Raw genomic sequence first — 22,112 nt, forward strand, 5'->3', positions numbered from 1 at the left:
AGCTCTTGTTCCATCATAGCCCATATTAAACCTTTTTACAACGGATTAATCATATCATACCATATAAGATCTGGAGTTTTACCTGGTATGGTTATCAGATCAGGAAAAACGACGGGGCCCAGCAAAATAATTCACCACACCACTCTGGGACCTGTGGTGCCACCTCTGGTAGAATTGCAGGAAAGTATCTTCAGAACTAAAATGTGTCTCTGCTGCCGTGAAGTGGGGGGCCACTAAAATTTTTGCTGGGAGGTGGGGGGCCCCCAAACTAAATCTCGCTTAGGGCCCCCAAAAGGCTAAAGCTGGCCCTGAATAAAGGTAAATAGCAGGAGGATAAAGAACATACATTGTCTATAGATTTCCCTGCTGGGTAGACAGGCAGACTGGAGGCAGACTTCATTGATCGGTGTCATTTGAGACGTTTCTATTATTGTGTCTGAAATGGTACACTATTCCCTATAGTGCATCACTATCGACTAGGGCCCCATAGAAAATAGATTGCCATTTTTGACACAGACAAAATGAATAGTTGAATTCCTCCAACATGTGACCCTTGAAAAGTATTGTGAAACATTTGAACATTGTTCAAAACCACAATCTCAACATCTGTTCTGGACTGTCGCTCTTTTTAAATTTCTGTCATGATTTCTAGTTGCTCAATGTTTTTGTTTATATGCTGACATCTCAAAAAAAGAAAATAAATCTTTATAAAGCACATTTTATATACATTTCACGCTTAATATTGTTGTGTGCTCAGAAACCTGTTAATGCATGATATTTATTGCTGGGTGAAATCCATATGTATACATCTGAAGGTGAATACATTGGTTCATAGCAAGGTGACTAATTTAATAGCATGAGTTTTTCAGATACCATATGCAAATACTTGCCGTCTTACAAAATAAGACTGGATTAAAGTAAGGCATTACATTAACAGCATGGATCAAGCTCATGGTAGTCTAAGAGCGAGGAGATTGTAACACGGTCACAGAACCTGTGGCATAGTAACGCTGATATAAGAATGACAAAATTACATAAAGCCAGACTGTCTTACCAGACTACATCACGCAATCACAACCAGGGCCAATATTCACAAAAGATCTCAGAGTAGGGATACTGATCTAGGATCAGTTTAGCCTTTTAGACCATAATGAATAAGAGAGGGACCTAATTCTCAACCAGCACTCCTAGTCTGAGATGCTTTACAGTATAAATACAGGCTCAGAACTGAAAAACTAATCTTCTTTGTAAGGTGACACAGCTAGCACACAGTAAAGTTCATAGATGGGACCCACACAGTATGATCAACATATGACAGATCTGACTGTCTTCTGTTTTCTGCTTCCACTAAAGTGGTGTTGAGACAAAGGATCTGTCCCAAATGGCACACTATTCCCTATATAGGGCATTACATTCAACTAGAATCCTATGGGCCCTGGTCAAAAGTAGTGCACTCAATAGGGTGCCATTTGGCATGCACATTTGGCATGCAGACTCAAGCACAGAAATGCAACCGTATCTGTCATTGCATAGACAAGCAAAGCCCAGAAAAATAATAGAACAAACAAAAATATAATTTTATCTGGTATCCTGCACCAGAGATATGTGCATCGTCAATTCACCACTATATGGGAAAAAATAGCACTTTGCGCTTCCATTCATAGTTCAATTTACATTTCAGAATTGAGCCTGACCACTTGCAAAAATACTGTTTTCTGAACAGGACTTTGTGATTGCAGCCTAAACAACTGCAACATTTGGTTTTAGATCATTCAAGCTGTGTGTGTCCATGGGATAAACCTATGAAGCGAATCTTTCTCCCACTTCCTCTTCCATCATCTCCATCTCTGCCTCCTCCTCTTCCTCTTGTCTGAAGGATGCTCCAGAGGGGTTGGAGTGGCTCGAGTGGCCGATGTCCAGCACCTGCAGATTGGTCAGGTGTTTGAAGGAGCTCTCCTTCACAGAGTGGGCTAACAGATGGTTGAACCTGAGAGGGAGACAGAGCAGAGGGCCGGGGGCTGAGGTCAGTAGACAGACTCGCAATATGTGATGGTGACTGAGCAGATGCTTGAGTTTGATGTGTAAACCAGCACAGCAAGAGCTGCTAACTGATAGGATGTTGTGCTTAGAGTCTGAACCAGCATACTATAAGATCCAATCCGATATTGATATTGTCCTGTAAGGAACAACACAACATGTGCTGTAAACAAACGCTGAGATTCAGTAACGCAGCCAATTAGAGTGCCTGTATACTATTCTTTCTATGACTCATCAGTTTGCCTTCCATTCAAAGTTCTATTGAGTTAGTAAGCACCCTGATACTCCCTATACTGCGTCAAGGGGAAATAAGGCCATGTTATCCGAATCAAGCCAATTTTCCACTGTCTTCAGAATGGGCTCATCTATGACGTCCTGAGTGTCAGTGAATCCGACCCATCTTAGTTTGTAATTCACTCACTATCTGACCCAGACACTCACGCATGTGCGGGCACACTCACATACGCACACATGTTTATATCACACACTCAATGTAAACAGACGCATGCATAGGCCACAAAGACTCAAACAGATGTGCACACACAAATCCATCTCCCCTCCTCCACTGAGGCCATGGAGCATTCCAGATTGGCTGTAATTGGCTCGGGCCAGCAGCTCCCAGATGTGGAGGGATTTGGTGGAAAAACAAGCATTTCTAACTGCTGTGATACTGCAGCAGCTGCTGAGGCTGAGCCTACAGCATGAAGAGACCAACAGGCCAGACAGACAGAGTGAGCTGGATGGGGTCAGGATCTGTATAGTTCATTATCTGATAAAGCACCAATTAGACTCCTCAAAACCAAACCGACAAAAACTCAGGGCAGCATCCCAACAGTCTTGGATGGCTTACATTCCAAACTGACCTGAAAAGTCTACATTTAAGTTTTAAAAAATGAACATGATGGAAACTGATACTAACCCTAGCAACATATACTAGTGGTAGCAAAAGGAAAGGATACAAGTCGATGAGGTGACAAGGATTTTGTTGGTTTAGAGTGTTGGGACCCAGCCTGCCCTGCAGACAAAGAAGAGGTCAGAAGGGGACAAGAGTAAGGAAACTAAGAGAAATCAACTTGGCAGAGCCAAGCTGTTTTAGTTGGAAATCCAATCATTGACTTAATTTAATTAATAGGAAAAGCAGTGGATCAACAAGCCAAGAAACAGATCTAGACACAGCGGGGAATTATCCCTAAAACTTTACCACCATGGGTTCTGTTCTGTTATATAGTCCTCCTTCCAAGAGAGGAAAACAGCCAAGAATGTCGACACAAAGGAAATCATGACTTTAACTTTGTAAAATACCAGATTCATTGCAATGATTTACATTTCAGAACCTAACCAGATAATTATGAGAGTTAATTTACAATCCAAGAACACATGATGGGAAATATACATAGTGTATCTGTGTAAGGGATTTGAATGAGTACAGTCAGCGCAGAAGTAGAGCAGAAAGACAACTTACTCCATCCTCAGCTCCCTCCTCTGCATCCGTTAAATAACAGTCTCCTCAGCACAGCGCAGCACACACAGACACACACACACAGACACACACACACACAGACACACACACGCATGCACTCACAAACGCGCGCACACACACACAAACAAACACAAACAGCACAGCAGAGCAGAGTAGGTCGGATCCAAACGGAAAATAAACTTAAGGAGGGATAAAGAGGGAACTATCAACCAAATATCTGTCAGATATTGGCACCCTATTCCCTGTATAGTGCACTAAATTCCAGTAGGGCTCTGGTCAAAAGTAGTGCACTATATAGTAAATTGGGTGCCATTGGATGCAGCTTGGGACTCAGTGGACTAAGGGATATGTGGCTCTGTCTTAGATTTGGCATCAATCAATAGGACTTTGTCACACACTCACAACAGAGGATGAATGGAGTGATGGAAGGAGCCGAGTAGAAGGCCAGAAATGTCTCATTCAGAAACATTGCTACAGACATGAATGGAACAGTGGACAGGAGAGTGTTCTGCTTGATCTAGGAGTTCATGGGGAGGGGCAGGAGTTGAATGACGGTTTAATTACGGTTCTATAATAACAGTTGTGAGAGTGCGTGTATATACTGGTTTGAGAGAGTGTATTCATTCATATATGTACTGTAAGTGATTGGTACTCACAATTGAATTTGGTACACACACGAGCTGTGGGTTTGAACCAAGAAATTGGTTCAGTCCAGTGTGTGTGTGTGTGTGTGTGTGTCTGTTTCTGAGTGTGCGTTCGTTCATTAGTGCCCAGTCTCTCACCGTAGGAAGATGCCCTTGATGTTTGGAGTGCCCTCAAAGGCGGTGGCGGGGACAGTGCTGATGTGGTTGGACTGCAGGTACAGGTACTCCAGAGACTCAGGCAGGTCAGACGGAACATGGGACAGCTGGTTATTGGACAGGTCCAAAGTCTGGAGGAACACATCAATCAAATCAATCACTGTATTCATAAAGCCCTCTTTACACTATCAGAGTGCAAACCAACAGGTCCAACAAATGAAGGACAGTGCCAACAGCCAGCTTATCACACAGAAAACCTGTAGGTGTTACTTGTGTTAACCCCCCACCCAGTCTCACCGTCAGAGCGCTGAGCTCCATCCATGCTCCCTGGTAGATGGAGTTGAGTCTAAGCTGGTTGTGGCTGAGATTGATGTCCCTGAGCTTGGTCATGCCCTGCAGCGCCCCTTCTGGTATGGAGTTCAGCTGGTTGTCCTTCACCCGAAGGACCTGCAGGGAGCGGGGCAGGCCCAAGGGCAGGAAGTGGAGGGCATTTCCTGACAGGTCCAAGGTCACCAGCAGACGCAGCTTCCTGAAGGCTGGATGATTATCAACATGGTCTCATTTAAATATGAACAAATAGATACAAAAAACCTTGTAGTTAAATGTAGTTAGAACTTTACTGATTCCGTTAGGAAATTCTTTCTGTGTCATACAGCAGGCCCAAATATAGATATTCATATAGGGCTCCTGAATGGCGCAGCGGTCTAAGGCACTGCATCTTAGTGCTAGAGGCGTCAATACAGACCCTGGTTCGATTTCAGGCTGTATCACAAGTGACTGTAATTGGGAGTCCCATAGGGTGGTGCACAATTGGCCTGGTGTTGTCCGGGTTAGGGTTTGGCTGGGGTAGGCCGTCCTTGTAAATAAGAATTTGTTCTTAACTGACTTGCCTTGTTAAATAAAACAAATATAGACAGAAGTACTGTACAGTTCATCACAAACATGATATGTGTGCGAGAGCCACTTCACCAACAAATTATCATGGTCCAAATACACCAAGCCAGTCATGAAGAAGGCACGACTGTCTTGGTGTTCCCCCTCAGGAGACTGAAAAGATTTGGCATGGGTCCTCAGATCAAGCTTTCCTCAGACAGCTAATCAGATGGCTACCTGGACTATTTGCATTGTCCCCCCTGCTGCTACTCTCTGTTTATTATCTATCCATAGTCACTTTACCTCTACCTACATGTACATACTACCGCAATTACCTCGACTAACCTGTGCCCCCGCACATTGACTGTACTAGTACCCTGTATATAGCCTCGCTACTGTTATTTTATTGTCGCTCTTTAATTATTTGTTATTTTTCTATTTTCTTTTTTCTTTTTTTCTTTTTTACTTCAGTTTATTTGGGTAACTACTTTAACACTTATTATTCTTAAAAATGCATTGTTGGTTAAGGGCTTGTAATTAAGCATTTCACTGCATGTGACAAATAAAATTTGATTTGGAGAGCCACATTACACAGATCCCTCTGGAACTTTTATTGCCTATTCCCACTAATTGTATTTGTATATATGTGCCCTTTGTTCACCATGGCGCGGTCGATTATTGTTCCAATGTCTGTTGGTGCGTGTGAGTACCTGTGCTGTGTGTTTTGGCCTTCGTGCCATTGTGGTTTGCGCAGATGATTACGGGTCTCGTCCCGTGGGATAATCATTGGGCACTTGTGTTATTTATTCGAGGTACTCCTCGCTACTTTGTTTTGGGTTTCTACCCTGTGTTTGTATAGTGTTTGTTTGGTCTTCGTACCTGTGCCTTTACACGGCACGCTGTAATTTGGGTACAAAAAAACAACAAACTATTATGCATTCCTGTGCCTGTCTCCCGAATCATTCATACCAGCATGACACCACATATAGTTCTACTGTAGATGTACAGTATTCATGTAGATGACAGCAGAGCAAAGTACATCACAACACAACAAAACATTTCCATATACTCCATATGTGGTCCAGTCTACCTTCTCTGTGTAGCTTGGGGCTGGTGAGGCGGTTGTAACTGAGGTTGAGCTCGGTCAGGGAATAGAGAAACACCAAGTCGTTGCGTTCAATCACGTTGATAGTGTTGTGAAGCAGCATGAGAGTCTTGGCTCGGCGGGGCAGAGCCCTGGGGACACGCTCCAGCTGGTTGTTGTACATGTGGAGGGTGTGTAGTTTCTTCAGGCCCTGGGGGGAAGAGAAAACTCTTTATGTGAACATTTTCATGTAATTCTAATGGCATTTCATAGCACATTTCAGGATTCTCATTGCTCATTTAACAGACAAAAAGATAATCATAATCATAACATCAAAACAGTTGTGCCCAACTCTCTGTAGCGGTTCAACCTGACCGAACTAGCAGTCAGATCAGGCTTTATATTTAGAATATTTATCATGGTCCTTCGAGCCATATACACCTGTGGTAATTCAACTATATGTCCTATAGCCCTCTATATAAGAATGAAGTATCCCAAGTATCCTGCAGCACCTACCTGGAATGCAGCATGGTGTATGGAGCGGGAGTGGAGCTGGTTGTTGTGCAGCAGTAGGTACTCAAGGTTACGACAGGCTGTGAGAGCATCACCAGGGATACTGTGGATACTGTTCCTCTCCAGGTGTAGCAATATCAGACTCCGGGGCAGACCCTGAGGAACCACACTCAGGTTGTTGTTGGACAGGTCCAGATACTCCAGACGGGTCAACTGGCTGAGAGAGGAGAGGAGAGGAGAGGGTGACATTATATTTGATACAGGAGATCATCACTTTATCTTTAAGCGGTCATCTTATCTTTCCATGAATAGACAAATCTCACTTTTCTCTCCCATTTTGACATTTAATACCAGTTCAACCTAATCTCTCACCACTGGCTTTTCTCTCTCTCTCTCTCTCTCTCTCTCTCTCTCTCTCTCTCTCTCTCTCTCTCTCTCTCTCTCTCTCTCTCTCTCTCTCTCTCTCTCTCTCTCTCTCTCTCTCTCTCTCTCTCTCTCTCTCTCTCTCTCTCTCTCTCTCTCTCTCTCTCTCTCTCTCTCTCTCTCTCTCTCTCTCTCTCTCTCTCTCTCTCTCTCTCTCTCTCTCTCTCTCTCTCTCTCTCTCTCTCTCTCTCTCTCTCTCACTCACTCACTCACTCACTCACTCACTCACTCACTCACTCACTCACTCACTCACTCACTCACTCACTCACTCACTCACTCACTCACTCACTCACTCACTCACTCACTCACTCACTCACTCACTCACTCACTCACTCACTCACACCACTCTATTCTCCCACATTCTCTCGCTGAACTGAACATGAGATCAATATACATACATCGAAAGTAACAAGTGGACACTTAATTCACCATTCCTTTATGTACCTTCTCAGAGTTTGCCGTGTTGTCAAGTCTATAGGTCTTTGTTTTGAATTGATGCACTCTGTAATAACCATTGACACATAATGGGCAACAGTGATAGTGTTCAACCTTGGATATATCGAATCAACTGCACTCAGGTGGAGTGACTGAATGACTCTGTTGATTGTGTTTGTGTGTCTGAGTGTCCTACAATAAAAAGAGAGTAGTTGTAGTTCGCAGCTAAAGTATATTTAAAAAAAGAACCCTGCTGAAAGTCTTATCTATTGACTGAAACATTGGTTATAAGATCCAATTAATTGTTTGTGGAGTATTCAAGAACACCCGACACACTCTTCCTACTACAGTACGTGAAGGTGTCATTGTCCATGCCTTATATTTGCCTGTGTTGTAAAGTCTACAGTATAGGTCTTTGTTTTGAATCAATACCCTTGGTTTTGACGTAACATGTGGCCTCAGATATATCGAATCAACTTAGAAGAAGAGGAAGAATAGAAGAAGACAGCTGGACTGAATTGCTCTCTGTTGAGTGTGTTTTATTTGTTAGTGTGTCTTATTATACTACAAATTGATAGTAACAGGTCCTCCAGTACCTGAAGGTCTTATCATCCATGCTGTACTAAATCAAATGAAATTGTATTGGTCACATACACATGGTTAGCAGATGTTATTGCAAGTGTAGCGAAATGCTATTACAGTACTATTAAAATAGTACTACAGTAATACTAGAATACTAGTACAGTACTACAACATTACCTGAAGGTCTCGTTGTCCATGCCTTCGTTGCTGAGCAAGTTGTTCTGTAGGTAGAGCTCTCTGAGCTGGGTCAGGCTATCAAAAACCCCTGACGGGATCTTCTCCAGCTTGTTACTCTGTTAACCATGAAGAAGCACAGACACACAATCAAGCATCACATATCATTATCACAGATAGGGAGTAATGGATTGCATGTAATCAGTTACATGTAATGGATTACAAAAACAAACAAAAAACATTAACTAACCTGTTATGTTACCAGCAAAAATATATAATATATATATCAGATTACAGATACTTTTGAAGAAAATGGATTCTTACTTCGAGGATTACTTATAAATTCAGAAAGGATGTTTGCGAAAAACAGAGTCTACACCTTTCTGTTTTCTCAATGACATTCAAATCAGCATTGAAAAAAGGCACAAGTTTAAGTTTGTTCCGCCTGAGAGAGTCACCACAAGTCAGAGACCACTACGATGACACATCAAATGCGTTTGATGAATCACGGGAAAAAGAGCAGGAATGGGCTTTTGGGTAGGCTACAGCCTAAGCCAAGTCTTGCAATGGTACGACTGCTGTCGGCATCTAAAGATTGTCCAACTTGAATAAAGTTGCCGGTATGGACGACAGAAGTGGTGCAACCTATGGGCGATATGGATATCACTTATTATCGATATCTACATAGCGCATTGATGTGAATCATAGAGCTGCTCTCTCATTGAGCTCTTGGCACCTTACGGATTGTGGTTGTTGTGGAGGGCTGTTCACAAATGTATACAGTGCCGTGAAAAAGTATTTGCCCCGTTTTCTCTATTTTTGATTATTTTTGATACTGAATGGAAAAGGGAAAAGGGAACCTGAGTTTACAAATAACAAAAAAATGAAACACCAAAATCAATTGCCCCCTTACACTCAATACCTGGTTAAAGTCCAGACCTAATCCCACTTGAAAGACTTGAAACAAGCAGTCGCTGAGTTAAAGCAGTTTTGCATGGAAGAGTGGGCCAAAATTCCTCCACAGCGACGTGAGAGGCTGATCAATAACTACAGGAAGTGTCTCGTTGGAGTCATTGCAGCAAAAGGTGGCACAACCAGTTATTGAGTGTAAGGGCGCAATTACTTTTTCACACAATGGGCATTGGGTGTTGCATAACTTTGTTTATGAAATATATGAAATAAGTATGTAATTTTTGTGTTATTTGTTCACTCAGGTTCCCTTTATGTTATATTAGGTTTTGGTTGAAGATCTGATAACATTCAAAAATTCAAAGATATGTCAAGGTAGAGAAAATTTGAAAAAGGGCAAATTCTTTTTCACAGCACTGTAAGTGTATTTTAACTGAATAATAGTCTAATTGAAGAAGTTTAAGATGCCTATCAATCATTGTTTTTGCGACCAATGAAAAATGTGCTCTTGCAACAACTGTATAGTTCGGATCCCAGCCTATGGAATCAAGGTTTGAGGGAGTTACCTTCTAAACTACTCTGTGGTATTGTGCTCCATACTGTCAAAAACAAGTTTAATCTAAGAAGACCACGAGTGGGGCTTTTATTGCTCAATCTAATTCGTGCTAATAAAAAATAAAAATCCATAGGCCTAACGGACACATGCTCAAACTTCTGTACTTTTAGAGATGAACTTGGCCGTATGAATGGGGAGTGAACTCTCAGGATAGGTTGTTATTGTGTGAGGGCTGTAGCTACTCAACTTGATTTCACAAGCTCACCTTCAGATGGAGGCGGTAGATGGAAGAGGGCAGGCTCCTAGGGACGTAGCGGAGGAAGTTACTGGACATGATGAGAACCTCCAGGCTGTCAGAACCGTTAAACATGTTCTCAGGTAGCCCTGCATCTGTCAGCTTGTTGTCATGGAGATACACTGACCTGGGGTGGTTAGGACATGGGGGAATGCATGAAATTAGTGGTCTGGAGTGGAGCAAAGGGAAAAGATAAGCGATGGGTGATTTGTTAAATTTTTATGAATGAATCAAAGTAATTAAATGCAATATAACACCTACAGCAACATAAGACCTTTCTACTGTGAAAATGTGATCCTCCTATGCCCAACCAACTACCTACCTACCTGCCCACCCACCCACCCACCCTCTCACACACACACACACACACACACACACACACACACACACACACACACACACACACACACACACACACACACACACACACACACACACACACACACACACACACACACACACACACACACACACACACACACACACACACACACACACAAAGACTTTGACCGCTTACTTCAATCCTGGCTTCTGCCCAAATGTGTACGGGTAGATCTTCGTGAGCAAATTAGCGGCGAAATCAGCACTGACCAGTGAGGGAGGCAAGTGTTTGGGTGCTGTGGTGAGCTGGGAGGGAAAGAGAGAGAGAGATATTATGTTACTCTCTACTTTTGTTTTCTCCTATGGTACTGACCACAAAATGACCTGTATGTGCTGGCAGTGAGGGGTAATTTACGCCACACAGACAATCATTCTCAATTGACCTTGGAACATTGACGGATGAGTCAAAACAAATGAACACTTCAGTACATTTCATAACTGTTTCCCTCCCAAATTATGCCAAGAGGGAGTTTCTGCATTGCTTGAAATGGCTATGACAGGAGATATAGGGGAAACTACCACAGTGGTAGTGAGCTTAACTTGACACTCTTGGTTTCAAAAGGGTTATTTGGTTGCCCGTATAGGAGAACCCTTTTTGGTTCCAAGAACAACTCTTTTTGGTTCCAGGTACAACCATTTTGGTTCCACATATAACCTCCGTGGAAAGGGTTCTACATTTAACCCAAAATGGCTCTACTTGGAACCAAAAGGGTTCTACCTGGAACCAACAAGTGTTCTTCAAAGGGTTCTCATAAGAACCCTTTTAGGTTCTAGATAGCACCTTTTTTTCCTAAGAGTGTACATAGCATCATACTCTATCTGTCCCCTTTTCAACATGGTTTATGGATTAAAGTCAAATGAGTCTTTGAAGCTTGGTTCACTGTCTGCCACCTCTCCTGCTGGCAACAGCAGCACGGCTGGCAAGGATACAGCATCATAACAAAATAGAATAGAAAATAATTTCACACAGAATTGTACTCTGACGCACTAAGAATAAGAGATCCAAGGTTTAAGATCCAAGTAGGGAAGGAGAGGGAAAATGTTAATTATAGAACAAAAAAAATACATGTCGGGGTCTCAACGACTGGAATGAACTGCAAAAATCTCTGAAGCTGGAGACTCATATCTCCCTCACTAGCTTTAAGCACCAGCTGTCAGAGCAGCTCACAGATCACTGCACCTGTACATAGCCCATCTGTAAACAGCCCATCTATCTACCTACCTCATCCCCATACTGTATTTATTTATTTATCTTGCTCCTTTGCACCCCAGTATCTCTACTTGCACATTCATCTTCTGCACATCTACCATTCCAGTGTTTAATTGCTATATTGTAATTACTTTGCCGCCATGGCCTATTGATTGCCTTAACTCCCTTATCTTACCTCATTTGCACTCACTGTACATAGACTTTTTGTTTTCTTTTGTTCTACTGTATTATTGACTATGTTTTGTTCATTCCATGTGTAACTCTGTGTTGTTGTATGTGTCGAATTTCTATGCTTTATCTTGGCCAGGTCGCAGTTGCAAAGGAGAACTTGTTCTCAACTAGCCTACCTGGTTAAATAAAAAAATGTACTGTTGAGAATTACAATAGTATAATACACAAGGTGCAATTTCGAAAATTTGGTTGTGCATCAGCAGTTTTTCTTTTGTTATGTCAGTCACTGACAGTCACTAAATTAGCCCATGTTGACTGGTAAGTTTGTCTAGCAGCCAGCTATCTAAAACTGTAGTAATCATGGTTGAATTACAGAACGGGGCCCCCATTGTTTGTGTTAGTGGACCATTCTATACACACGGGAAACTGTTGAGCATGAAAAACCCAGCCATGTTGCATTTCTTGACACACTCAAACCAGTGCGGCTGGCACCTACTACCATACCCCGTTCAAAGACACTTAAATATTTTGTCTTGACCATTCACCCTCTGAATGGCATACATACAGTGTATAAGTTACATTTTCTGATGGTTCTTTGACTTCTTTCAGCCATTTGGTTATTTTGCAGTTTAGTTCAGAAAACAATTACTCTTTGAAGAGAGACACTGCATTATGGCTTTAGCCTGAGTCATTACATATCTGTATTGCTGAATTCTTGTTGATGCAGGACTTTGGTTGTCTTTAAAATTAGGATTCCAATAGGAGTAGAACAAATAAAGGTGTGAAGATGGCTTCAGAGAGCTCCATGATGACCTAGCAGTTCTTTTAATGAGCACAGCACACTATACTGTATGCTACTCACTCCTGGGAGACCTGATTATATATTAATGACTACCACAAGTGAAAACATGTACTGAAGAATGTTTACATGGAACCATATCCCCTTGTTCAAGTTGTCGCAATGACGGAGGAATAGTGATGTGTTGTTTTGTTGAATGTGTAAAGTCTATGTTTACGGCTGTGTTTATAATTAATCACCTTGTTATTGGCCAAGTACAAGTAACTCAGTTGTTCCAGCACTGTAAATCCTTCATCTTCAAGGCCTGAATACACACACAAACACACACAGACACACAAGAAAAATAGAACAAGGAAAATGTTATTCAGACTAAAAACATATACAACACAGAAATTAAAGATCAGACTGATTTGTTTTAGTGAATAGACCTGGACAGCATAAAAGAGAAAATAAAACACATACGGTTAATCATCCTTTTAATTAGGTATACATTATTAATGGAGTGGATCTAGAAGAACTAGAGCCCACACACTGGTTGAATCAATTTTGTTTCCACGTCATTTCAATGAAATTGCGGTGAACCTACGTGGAATAGATTTAGAATTGAGGTCTGTGCCCAGTGGGCAGTCTCTTGGCCAGATTAATAAATCAAATCCAATTGCATTTGTCACATGCGCCGAATACAACAGGTGTAGACCTTACCGTGAAATGCTTACTTACAAGCCCTTAACCCCATTTTTCTCCCCAATTTCGTGATATCCAATCGGTAGTTGCAGTCTTTTCCCATTGCTGCAACTCTCTTACGGACTCGGTAGAGGCGAATGTCGAGAGCCATGCGTCTTCCCGAAACACAACCCTGCTATGCCGCATAGCTTCTTGACACACAGCTCGCTTAACCCGGTAGCCAGCTACACCAATATGTCAGGATGCTCTCGATGGTGCAGCTGTAGAACTTTTTGATGACCTGAGGACCAATGCTAAATCTTTTCAGTCTCCTGAGGGGGAATATGTGTTGTCGTGCCCTCTTTACGACTGTCTTGGTGTGTTTGGACCATGATAGATTGTTGGTGATGTGAACACCAAGGAACTTGAAGCTCTCGTCCTGCTCCACTACAGCCCCGTCGATGTGAATGGGGGCGTACTCGGCCCTCCTTTTCCTGTAGTCTACGATCAGCTCCATTGTCTTGATCACGTTGAGGGAGAGGTTGTTCTCCCTGCCAGGTCTCTGACCTTCTCCCTATAGTCTGTCTCATCGTTGTCGTTGATCAAACCTACAACCGTTGTGTCGTCAGGCAAACTTAATGGTGGTGTTAGAGTCATGCTTGGCCACACAGTGGGGCGGTATGCGATTGGAGTGGATCTAGGGTTTCTGGGAGGACGGTGTTGATGTGAGCCATGACCAGCCTTTCAAATCACTTCATGGCTACAGACGTGAGTGCTACGGGTCAGCAATAATTTAGGCAGGTTACCTTGGCATTCTTGGACACAGGTACTATGGTGGTCTGCTTGAAATATGTATTTATTACAAACTCCGTCAGGGACAGGTTGAAAATGTCATTGAAGACACTTGCCAGCGCATGCTCTGAGTACACATCCTGGTAATCAGTCTGGCCCTGTGGCCTTGTGAATGTTGAGCTGTTTCAAGGTCTTACTCACATCAGGCTGTGGAGAACGTGATCACACTGTCTTCCTGAACAGCTGGTGCTCTCATGCATGCTTCAGTGTTTTTGCTTGCCTTAAAGCGCGCATAGAAGTCCCCAGCAGTGTCCCCCAACTGCCTTGGGGGACACTGCACTGTACATATCTGATGTTAGAGAAGCTTCCATTGAAGAACACTCTCTGGGTTCTATTGAATGAATAACTCTCCAACCATGTGAAGGCAGGTGATGTAAAGCCATAGCAAGTGAGTATTTTCCAATAACAATTTATTATCAATAACATCAAAGGCTGCACTGAAATCTAACAATACAGCTCCAACTATCATCTTATTATCCTCGTATTTTAACCAATCATCAGTAATCTGAGTCAGTGCAGTACAAGTTGAGTGCCCTTCTCCATATGCATGTTGAAAGTCAGTAGTTAACTTGTTTTCTGAAAAATAGCATTGTATTTGGTCAAACACAATTCTCTCCATCAGTTTACTAAGAATAGGCAGCCAACTGATTAGGCGGCTGTTAGAACCAGCAAAGGGTGCTTTACTATTTTAGGCTCATCATTATTGACGGATAACAATTGTTTTTCCTTCTCGCCCACACTAACTTTACCTAATTCAAAACAGCAATCGTTCTCTTTCATTATTTCATTATTATTGTTCAATGTTGTAATTTCCCTTCTGAGTTGTTCCACTTTACTAGTAAAATAATAATTGAAATGATTGGCAATATCGAAAAGTTTTGTTATAAATTACCCATCAACTTCAATGAACGATGGAGATGAATTTTCTTCCCATGATATTATTTAATCTACAGTACTCCAAAGTCTTTTTCCATAGTGTTTTGTCATTTATCTTTGTTTGAAAATATAATGTATTCTTCTTTTTGTTAAGTTTAGTCATAACATTTCTCAATTTACAGTATGCCAACCAATCAGCTGGGCAGCAGGTGGTGGTGTGCTGGTCACAGGTACTGATATATAGACTTACATGAAAGCAAGCTTTGCTTTTATACTTACAAGAACATCTTGCTTGATTGAGCGAGCTGTTTTGTCTTGTAGTAATGTGGTGCCAGCCTGTATTTCCTTAACCCTTTACACTCATGGGAATTAGCCTATGGATAGGGCTAAATGTAAATGTTTCTTACAGAAGAAATATGAAATGCATAACCATGGTAACAATTGAAAGGGAACAGTTTCGAGATTATAGGAAAAGTATTAGACCAAATGTGAAGCCACAACAATTCACCTGACAAGACTGAATCCAAACATTACACTGTTGATTTTCTGTGAATTTTAAATTAGCTGTACTTTTCACTGCATTTGTTGATAACCAAATCTGAAAATACTCTGGATACATTCAGTAACATGATAAGAATATTCTTGGAAAATGTGTGGTAGGTGCAACACATAAGGGTTTGAGTTAGAGGACTAACTGGTGTCTCCAAGTGGCCACACTTATCGTGTGGACAGTTCCCAAGTCATTTCAATGCACTTTTATGTCTTCAATTACAAGGAGCTTTTCTGAGCTCTCCTAGCTGTGCCGTTGAGGAACTAGAGCAAACTCACTTGTAGTTGTTTTGTTTGAAATACAACCCTGAATCACTGACCTCACACAATTACTGTTGTCGCTTACACAATCCAAAAATGTACATTATAAATCGCAATCTGAGACAGGTGTGTATAATTTTAAAGTATAAGTTATAAAATACGATATTACACTGTTAGGCTTTCACAATGCAATTCAGGGAAACAGGTCATTTTGGTGTGCATAAAAAGGAACCATGAGTGCATTCAGGTGCGTGTGCAGCGGCAAATTCTCTTTACAATAGACAAACAGACTCATTCTGTTCAGAACAACTAAGGGCCATGTCATCTTGTAACTGTACATCAAACATAGTGATCATAAACGTTGACATTGTATTTGATATGAGTTTTATGGTAGCTCATTTCCACCCAACATTGGACACCCCCTAACTTCGGACACTCTCTAGCGGTTAGAGGATTAAATCACCACGAGATCAACATTTAAATGGACGGTAAGTTTTGCGACTGAAGACACCCTTCTAGCTAGCTGACCACCAATTTTCATTGCAATTTATGTTACTTAAGTAATATATATACATGTACTATATATATACACATTTTGTGGGACACGCTGTAAATTGCAAAATTTGACTGCGCAACAGACCATACTTAATTTAATATCCAACTTTTTACCTCTGAAATATAGCTAACAGAATTCAGGCAAGTATTATTATTTTTTCATTGGAAGGCTAGCGAACTAGCCAACTATCTAGTAAACACTTCAGATACGAGGTTGGTGTCTCTTTTTTTGAACAAAATTAAACTGATATATCTTGTAATTGAACAAAATAGTATGGTGGCCAATAATACGGGACATATTTTTTTTTGCTGAACCGCTTATCAAAAAGCTGATAGTAGTATTTCCACTGAAATTTCAAACATGCTAATTGCTAACCCGTTAGCTAACATTTTTACTACACCAATAATCACAAAACATTGATGGCTTGATCACAAGATAATACTGTTGAAGGTAATATATTTCTTAAACACGGTTGAATATGCCGATAATATGGGGTGCTACGCTATGGAAATGTGAAGTGCACATTAGGCTTGCTTGGATGACGTCAAAGCAGTATTTATTATAATCCTCAACCTCTCATCTTTCAAAATAGATAAGGGAGCATTTCCCTCCCTTAGACAACAAAACATTTTCTAAATAATTGTACCATCTAAATCGCTATGAAATATATTTTCAATAACAAAAAATATAGTTTTTACAGCTGGTTGAAGCTGGTGGACCAAAAAATACTTTAAATACTTTCCTTAAGAAGTTTTTTTATGGGTATCTGTACTTTACTATTTATAGTTTTGACAACTTTTACTTCCACTCCACTACATTCCTAAAGAACATATGTACTTTTTACCCCGATACATTTTCCCTAACACCCAAAAGTACTTGTTACATTTTGAATGCTCAGGGAGGGCAGCAATATGGTTCAAATTTACGCCCCTATCAATGTAACGAGTTGTCATCCCTACTGTCTCTGATCTGGAAGACGCACAGATACTGTGTTTGTAAATTATGTCTGAGTGTTGGATTGTGCCCGTCTGTCCGTAAATTTAAAAAACAAGAAGATCGTGCCTTCTGGTTTGCTTAATATAAGGAATTTGATGTAGGGGCAGAACGACAGATTTGACCTTGTCAGCTAGGGAATTCGATCCAGCAACCTTTCAGTTACTGACCCAACGCTCGAACCACTAGGCTACCTGTCGCCCCCAAATAACAAATGGAAAGGCGTGGACTGTGAGGAGACACACAAACACACAGGCACACTCTAATGCACACAATTATTTTGTTGTATTGTTTTTATTATTTTTTGTTGTGTTGTTTATATATCGTTTTATTTAAAATTTGTGTGACTGTCCTCATCTATCAGTGTATCAATGTTTTGTGTTTTTTGTGGACCTCAGGAAGAGTAGCTGCTGCTTCTGCAAAAGGGTTTAGAATAAATGAACAAACCAATAAAATAGCTGGAGGCTCCGATTTGACATGGACCTAGACAGTGAATCCCAGAGAGAACAGGACACTAACAGAGCTCCCACAGTTTGTCGTCAACAAATTGAACTTCCAACCATACTAAATGTCTGTCTGTATCTCCCCTAGCTACTTTCAGATCTCTGTCCCCTTAAGTCCTTTGTTATTTTCGTTTGATTCTCTCTCTCTAAGTCCCCCTGTCTGGTTTACCTTGCATGGTCAGACTAATGTTTGTCTGTCTGTCACTTTCTCCCTATTTTCAGATTAAATGTCTCTCTCAGTTTCTGTCTGGTTTACCTAGCTCTCTCTAAGTCTCTGTCTGGTTTACCTAGCTCTCTCTAAGTCTCTGTCTGGTTTACCTAGCTCTCTCCAAGTCTCTGTCTGGTTTACCTAGCTCTCTCCAAGTCTCTGTCTGGTTTACCTAGCTCTCTCTAAGTCTCTGTCTGGTTTACCTAGCTCTCTCTAAGTCTCTGTCTGGTTTTTACCTTGCGTGGTCAGACAGTTGTTTTGCAGGTTTAGTGTTTCCAGCTGCTGCAGACGTGTCAGGTCCTCAATGGTTACTACCTCTATCTGGTTGTTCTGAGACGAAGAAGAGGCAAAAGTATTATTGGCAGAACAGCAACGCTTCATTCATTCATTATTGATCGACTTAGATAAATGTACTCCTACCCTGGACATGTCCAGCCCTCACTTATGTGCTTTAAACCTTAAATCAGTCCTATGAAGAAAGATCTATCGCGTTTTAGGTGTGTGTGACCCACCTGTAACAAGATCTATCAGGTATTGGGAGTGTCTGTCAATTGTGACTGATGTATCTAATGGATGTCTGAGACCCAACTGTAGGGAGAGAATGTGGGTGTTGTGTTGGGTGTGTGTGTGTGACCCACCTGCAGCGAGAGAATGCGTGTGCTCTCAGGCAGCTCACTAGGAAATTCCATGAGGTCAACCCCAGCACAGTCCACCGCTCCCTCTGTACAGGTACATTCCCCTGGACATACAACCGGCTCGGCCTTCACTACAGCCGGGACTGTAAAGGTCTCTATCTCTGACTCTGTCTCCTCCATGGGTTCTTCCTCCTTCTCCTCTTCATTCTGGGGCTCCAGAGGGGGCTGGCAGTGTACCAGAGCCCAGGCCAGGAGCAGCACACTCAGGCCCTGAAAGAGAGACCTCCTGGGGCTGGCCATGTCTGCTGGTCGTGCCTGGTGGTCAAGCTACCTCAGATACCTCAGCTGCCCAGAAGCACCAATGATCAGATGGGTCTATATAACAGTGTGATAAATCAATGAATGGATATATATATATATATATTTTAACTATAATCAGTGACCAAGGACAAATATTTCCTATTTTCTTTTACAGCTTTACAGAGGATTTCAAGCAATGGTTCTAAAGAGGCAAGTATTATGAGACAGAAAAATAGATTACCAAACATAAAAGTGTATGTGTGTATATGGAATAGGTAGCTCATAGGACATGAGATTTAAAAAAAAGAGTGTGTAAAAAAGAAGCTGGTTACCTTGTCAGAACAGCAGTCTAACGAGGACAGAACGTGTATTGTCTGGGACAAGATTAAACCGTCTGCTTTTGTATTGAAAATGTTTAGTGGTAGACATTATGTTCCTATTTTGGCATATTTTAAAAAATCCATTCTCTCATTTATTGTGACGATCATATGGGTTGACCTACAGCACCCAGCATGTTCTCTATACTGTAACTTCTTTCTATTTTCCATATAGTCAAGTGAAAAATGTACAAAGTACAGTGGGGCAAAAAAGTATTTAGTCAGCCACCACTTGTGCAAGTTCTCCCACTTAAAAAGATGAGAGAGGCCTGTAATTTTCATCATAGGTACACTTCAACTATGACAGACAAAACGAGGGAAAAGAATCCAGAAAATCACAGTGTAGGATTTTTTATGAATTTATTTGCAAATTATGGTGGAAAATAAGTATTTGGTCACCTACAAACAAGCAAGATTTCTGGCTCTCACAGACCTGTAACTTCTTCTTTAAGAGGCTCCTCTGTCCTCCACTCGTTACCTGTATTAATGGCACCTGTTTGAACTTGTTATCAGTATAAAAGACACCTGTCCACAACCTCAGTCACACTCCAAACTCCACTATGGCCAAGACCAAAGAGCTGTCTAAGGACACCAGAAACAAAATTGTAGACCTGCACCAGGCTGGGAAGACTGAATCTGCAATAGGTAAGCAGCTTGGTTTGAAGAAATCAACTGTGGGAGCAATTATTAGGAAATGGAAGACTTACAAGACCACTGATAATCTCCCTCGATCTGGGGCTCCACGCAAGATCTCACCCCGTGGGGTCAAAATGATCACAAGAACAGTGAGCAAAAATCCCAGAACCACACGGGGGGACCTAGTGGATGACCTGCAGAGAGCTGGGACCAAAGTAACAAAGCCTACCATCAGCACGGGCATTGAAGATGAAACATGGCTGGGTCTTTCAGCATGACAATGATCCCAAACACACCGCCCTGGCAATGAAGGAGTGGCTTCATAAGAAGCATTTCAAGGTCCTGGAGTGGCCTAGCCAGTCTCCAGGTCTCAACCCCATAGAAAATCTTTGGAGGGAGTTGAAAGTCTGTGTTGCCCAGCAACAGCCCCAAAACATCACTGCTCTAGAGGAGATCTGCATGGAGGAATGGGCCAAAATACCAGCAACAGTGTGTGAACACCTCGTGAAGACTTACACATTTGACCTCTGTCATTGCCAACAAAAGGTATATAACAAAGTATTGAGATAAACTTTTGTTATTGACCAAATACTTATTTTCCACCATAATTTGCAAATAAATTCATAAAAAATTCTACAATGTGATTTTCTGGATTTATTTTTCTCGTTTTGTCTGTCATAGTTGAAGTGTACCTATGATGGAAATTACAGGCCTCTCTCATCTTTTTAAGTGGGAGAACTTGCACAATTGGTGGCTGACTAAATACTTTTTTTGCCCCACTGTATGTTGTTGTTTTTTTAACAATAAAGGCATTGTAATGGTGATATTATTCTCCCAGCAGGCAGAAAGTGTCCCAGTAGAGAAGTGTTTTGATCCTATGGCCAGTCAGTAAAAAGTTCTAAACAGGCACTGTGTGTGTGTGTGTGTGTGTGTGTGTGTGTGTGTGTGTGTGTGTGTGTGTGTGTGTGTGTGTGTGTGTGTGTGTGTGTGTGTGTGTGTGTGTGTGTGTGTGTGTGTGTGTGTGTGTGTCGCTACCACACCACCAGCCAAGAGCCTGTGTGTGCCAGACCCTGGAGCCTCACAGTGTGTGTGTCTGAACACCAGCCGAGTGTCTATGTTCACGTCAGATAAAATAAATACAATTAAAAACCATGCAAACCTACACATGTGATCCTGAGTATATCCCCACACACGTACCAGACACCACGACTGTAACAAAATGGAGCATATTCAACCCCACATGCATAAAACTACTCATAAGCAGACATCATGTTCTCACACCTACCTAAAGGACTCGTTAAAGCTCAAAATTTGTTTTTAGAAAACACAACAACATTGAATCAATGACTCACAAGCTGTCAAAAATATATATTTTTTATAAAAGTTGTAGGTGAGTCTGTAAAAGGTCATACACATCTGAACAGCTGTACACTTGTACAGCTTACTATTATTCACTTATTTGCATACTGCCACTCAGTCCATATACAGACAATCCTTTTCTAATGTAACGGTATATGATTGGTGACACGTTACCAATTCATACACAGCCAGTCCATAATACATAGCGCATAATGAGCATATATAATATAGATGCCTACATAATTACAGCATATCTATACAATACATGCATTCTTTACCTTCGCTGACGGAGGGAGGTTAGCAGTGACAAAGGTAGTCTGGTGTCCAGTCGAACCAGAGACAATCACATAGCAGGATAGAGAGGAGCCACAGTCACTCCAGATCACAGATCCCTACCAGATGTAATAGGAGAGTGGGAGTGACAGAGGGAAAGTTCAGTGAAAGAAGGGGAGAAGAAAAGATAGAAGAGAAAAAACTGAGCTGAAGGACAGCCAAAAGCACAAAATTCTTTGCTTTTAAACTTTTCTTTTTTTCATGGTCTGAGACAGGTCTTTTCCAATCCCCATATAATAATGAGGCCATTTCATGTTGCAATTAGTTTGTTCTGAAGAATGAAAGAAAG

The 22,112-nt window shown here is 41.5% G+C and overlaps 1 protein-coding gene across 1 annotated transcript; it reads right to left on the bottom strand.

Moving 5' to 3' along the window:
• Window positions 1–684: 684 nt before the first annotated feature.
• On the bottom strand, window positions 685–21,924 carry LOC109898108 (podocan-like). Its single transcript, XM_020492910.2, has 13 exons — window positions 21,769–21,924; window positions 21,295–21,340; window positions 18,822–19,193; window positions 18,420–18,513; window positions 12,962–13,026; window positions 10,679–10,788; window positions 10,132–10,288; window positions 8,405–8,520; window positions 6,791–7,004; window positions 6,281–6,485; window positions 4,615–4,853; window positions 4,300–4,448; window positions 685–1,987 (listed from the first exon to the last, which is right to left on the bottom strand). The coding sequence occupies exons 3-13, from the start codon at window positions 19,116–19,118 to the stop codon at window positions 1,801–1,803; spliced, it is 1,833 nt and encodes a 610-aa protein (XP_020348499.1). The 5' UTR covers window positions 19,119–19,193; window positions 21,295–21,340; window positions 21,769–21,924; the 3' UTR covers window positions 685–1,800.
• Window positions 21,925–22,112: the final 188 nt, after the last annotated feature.

The sequence above is a fragment of the Oncorhynchus kisutch genome, linkage group LG10 (assembly GCF_002021735.2).
Source record: "Oncorhynchus kisutch isolate 150728-3 linkage group LG10, Okis_V2, whole genome shotgun sequence".
Lineage (NCBI taxonomy): Eukaryota > Metazoa > Chordata > Actinopteri > Salmoniformes > Salmonidae > Oncorhynchus > Oncorhynchus kisutch.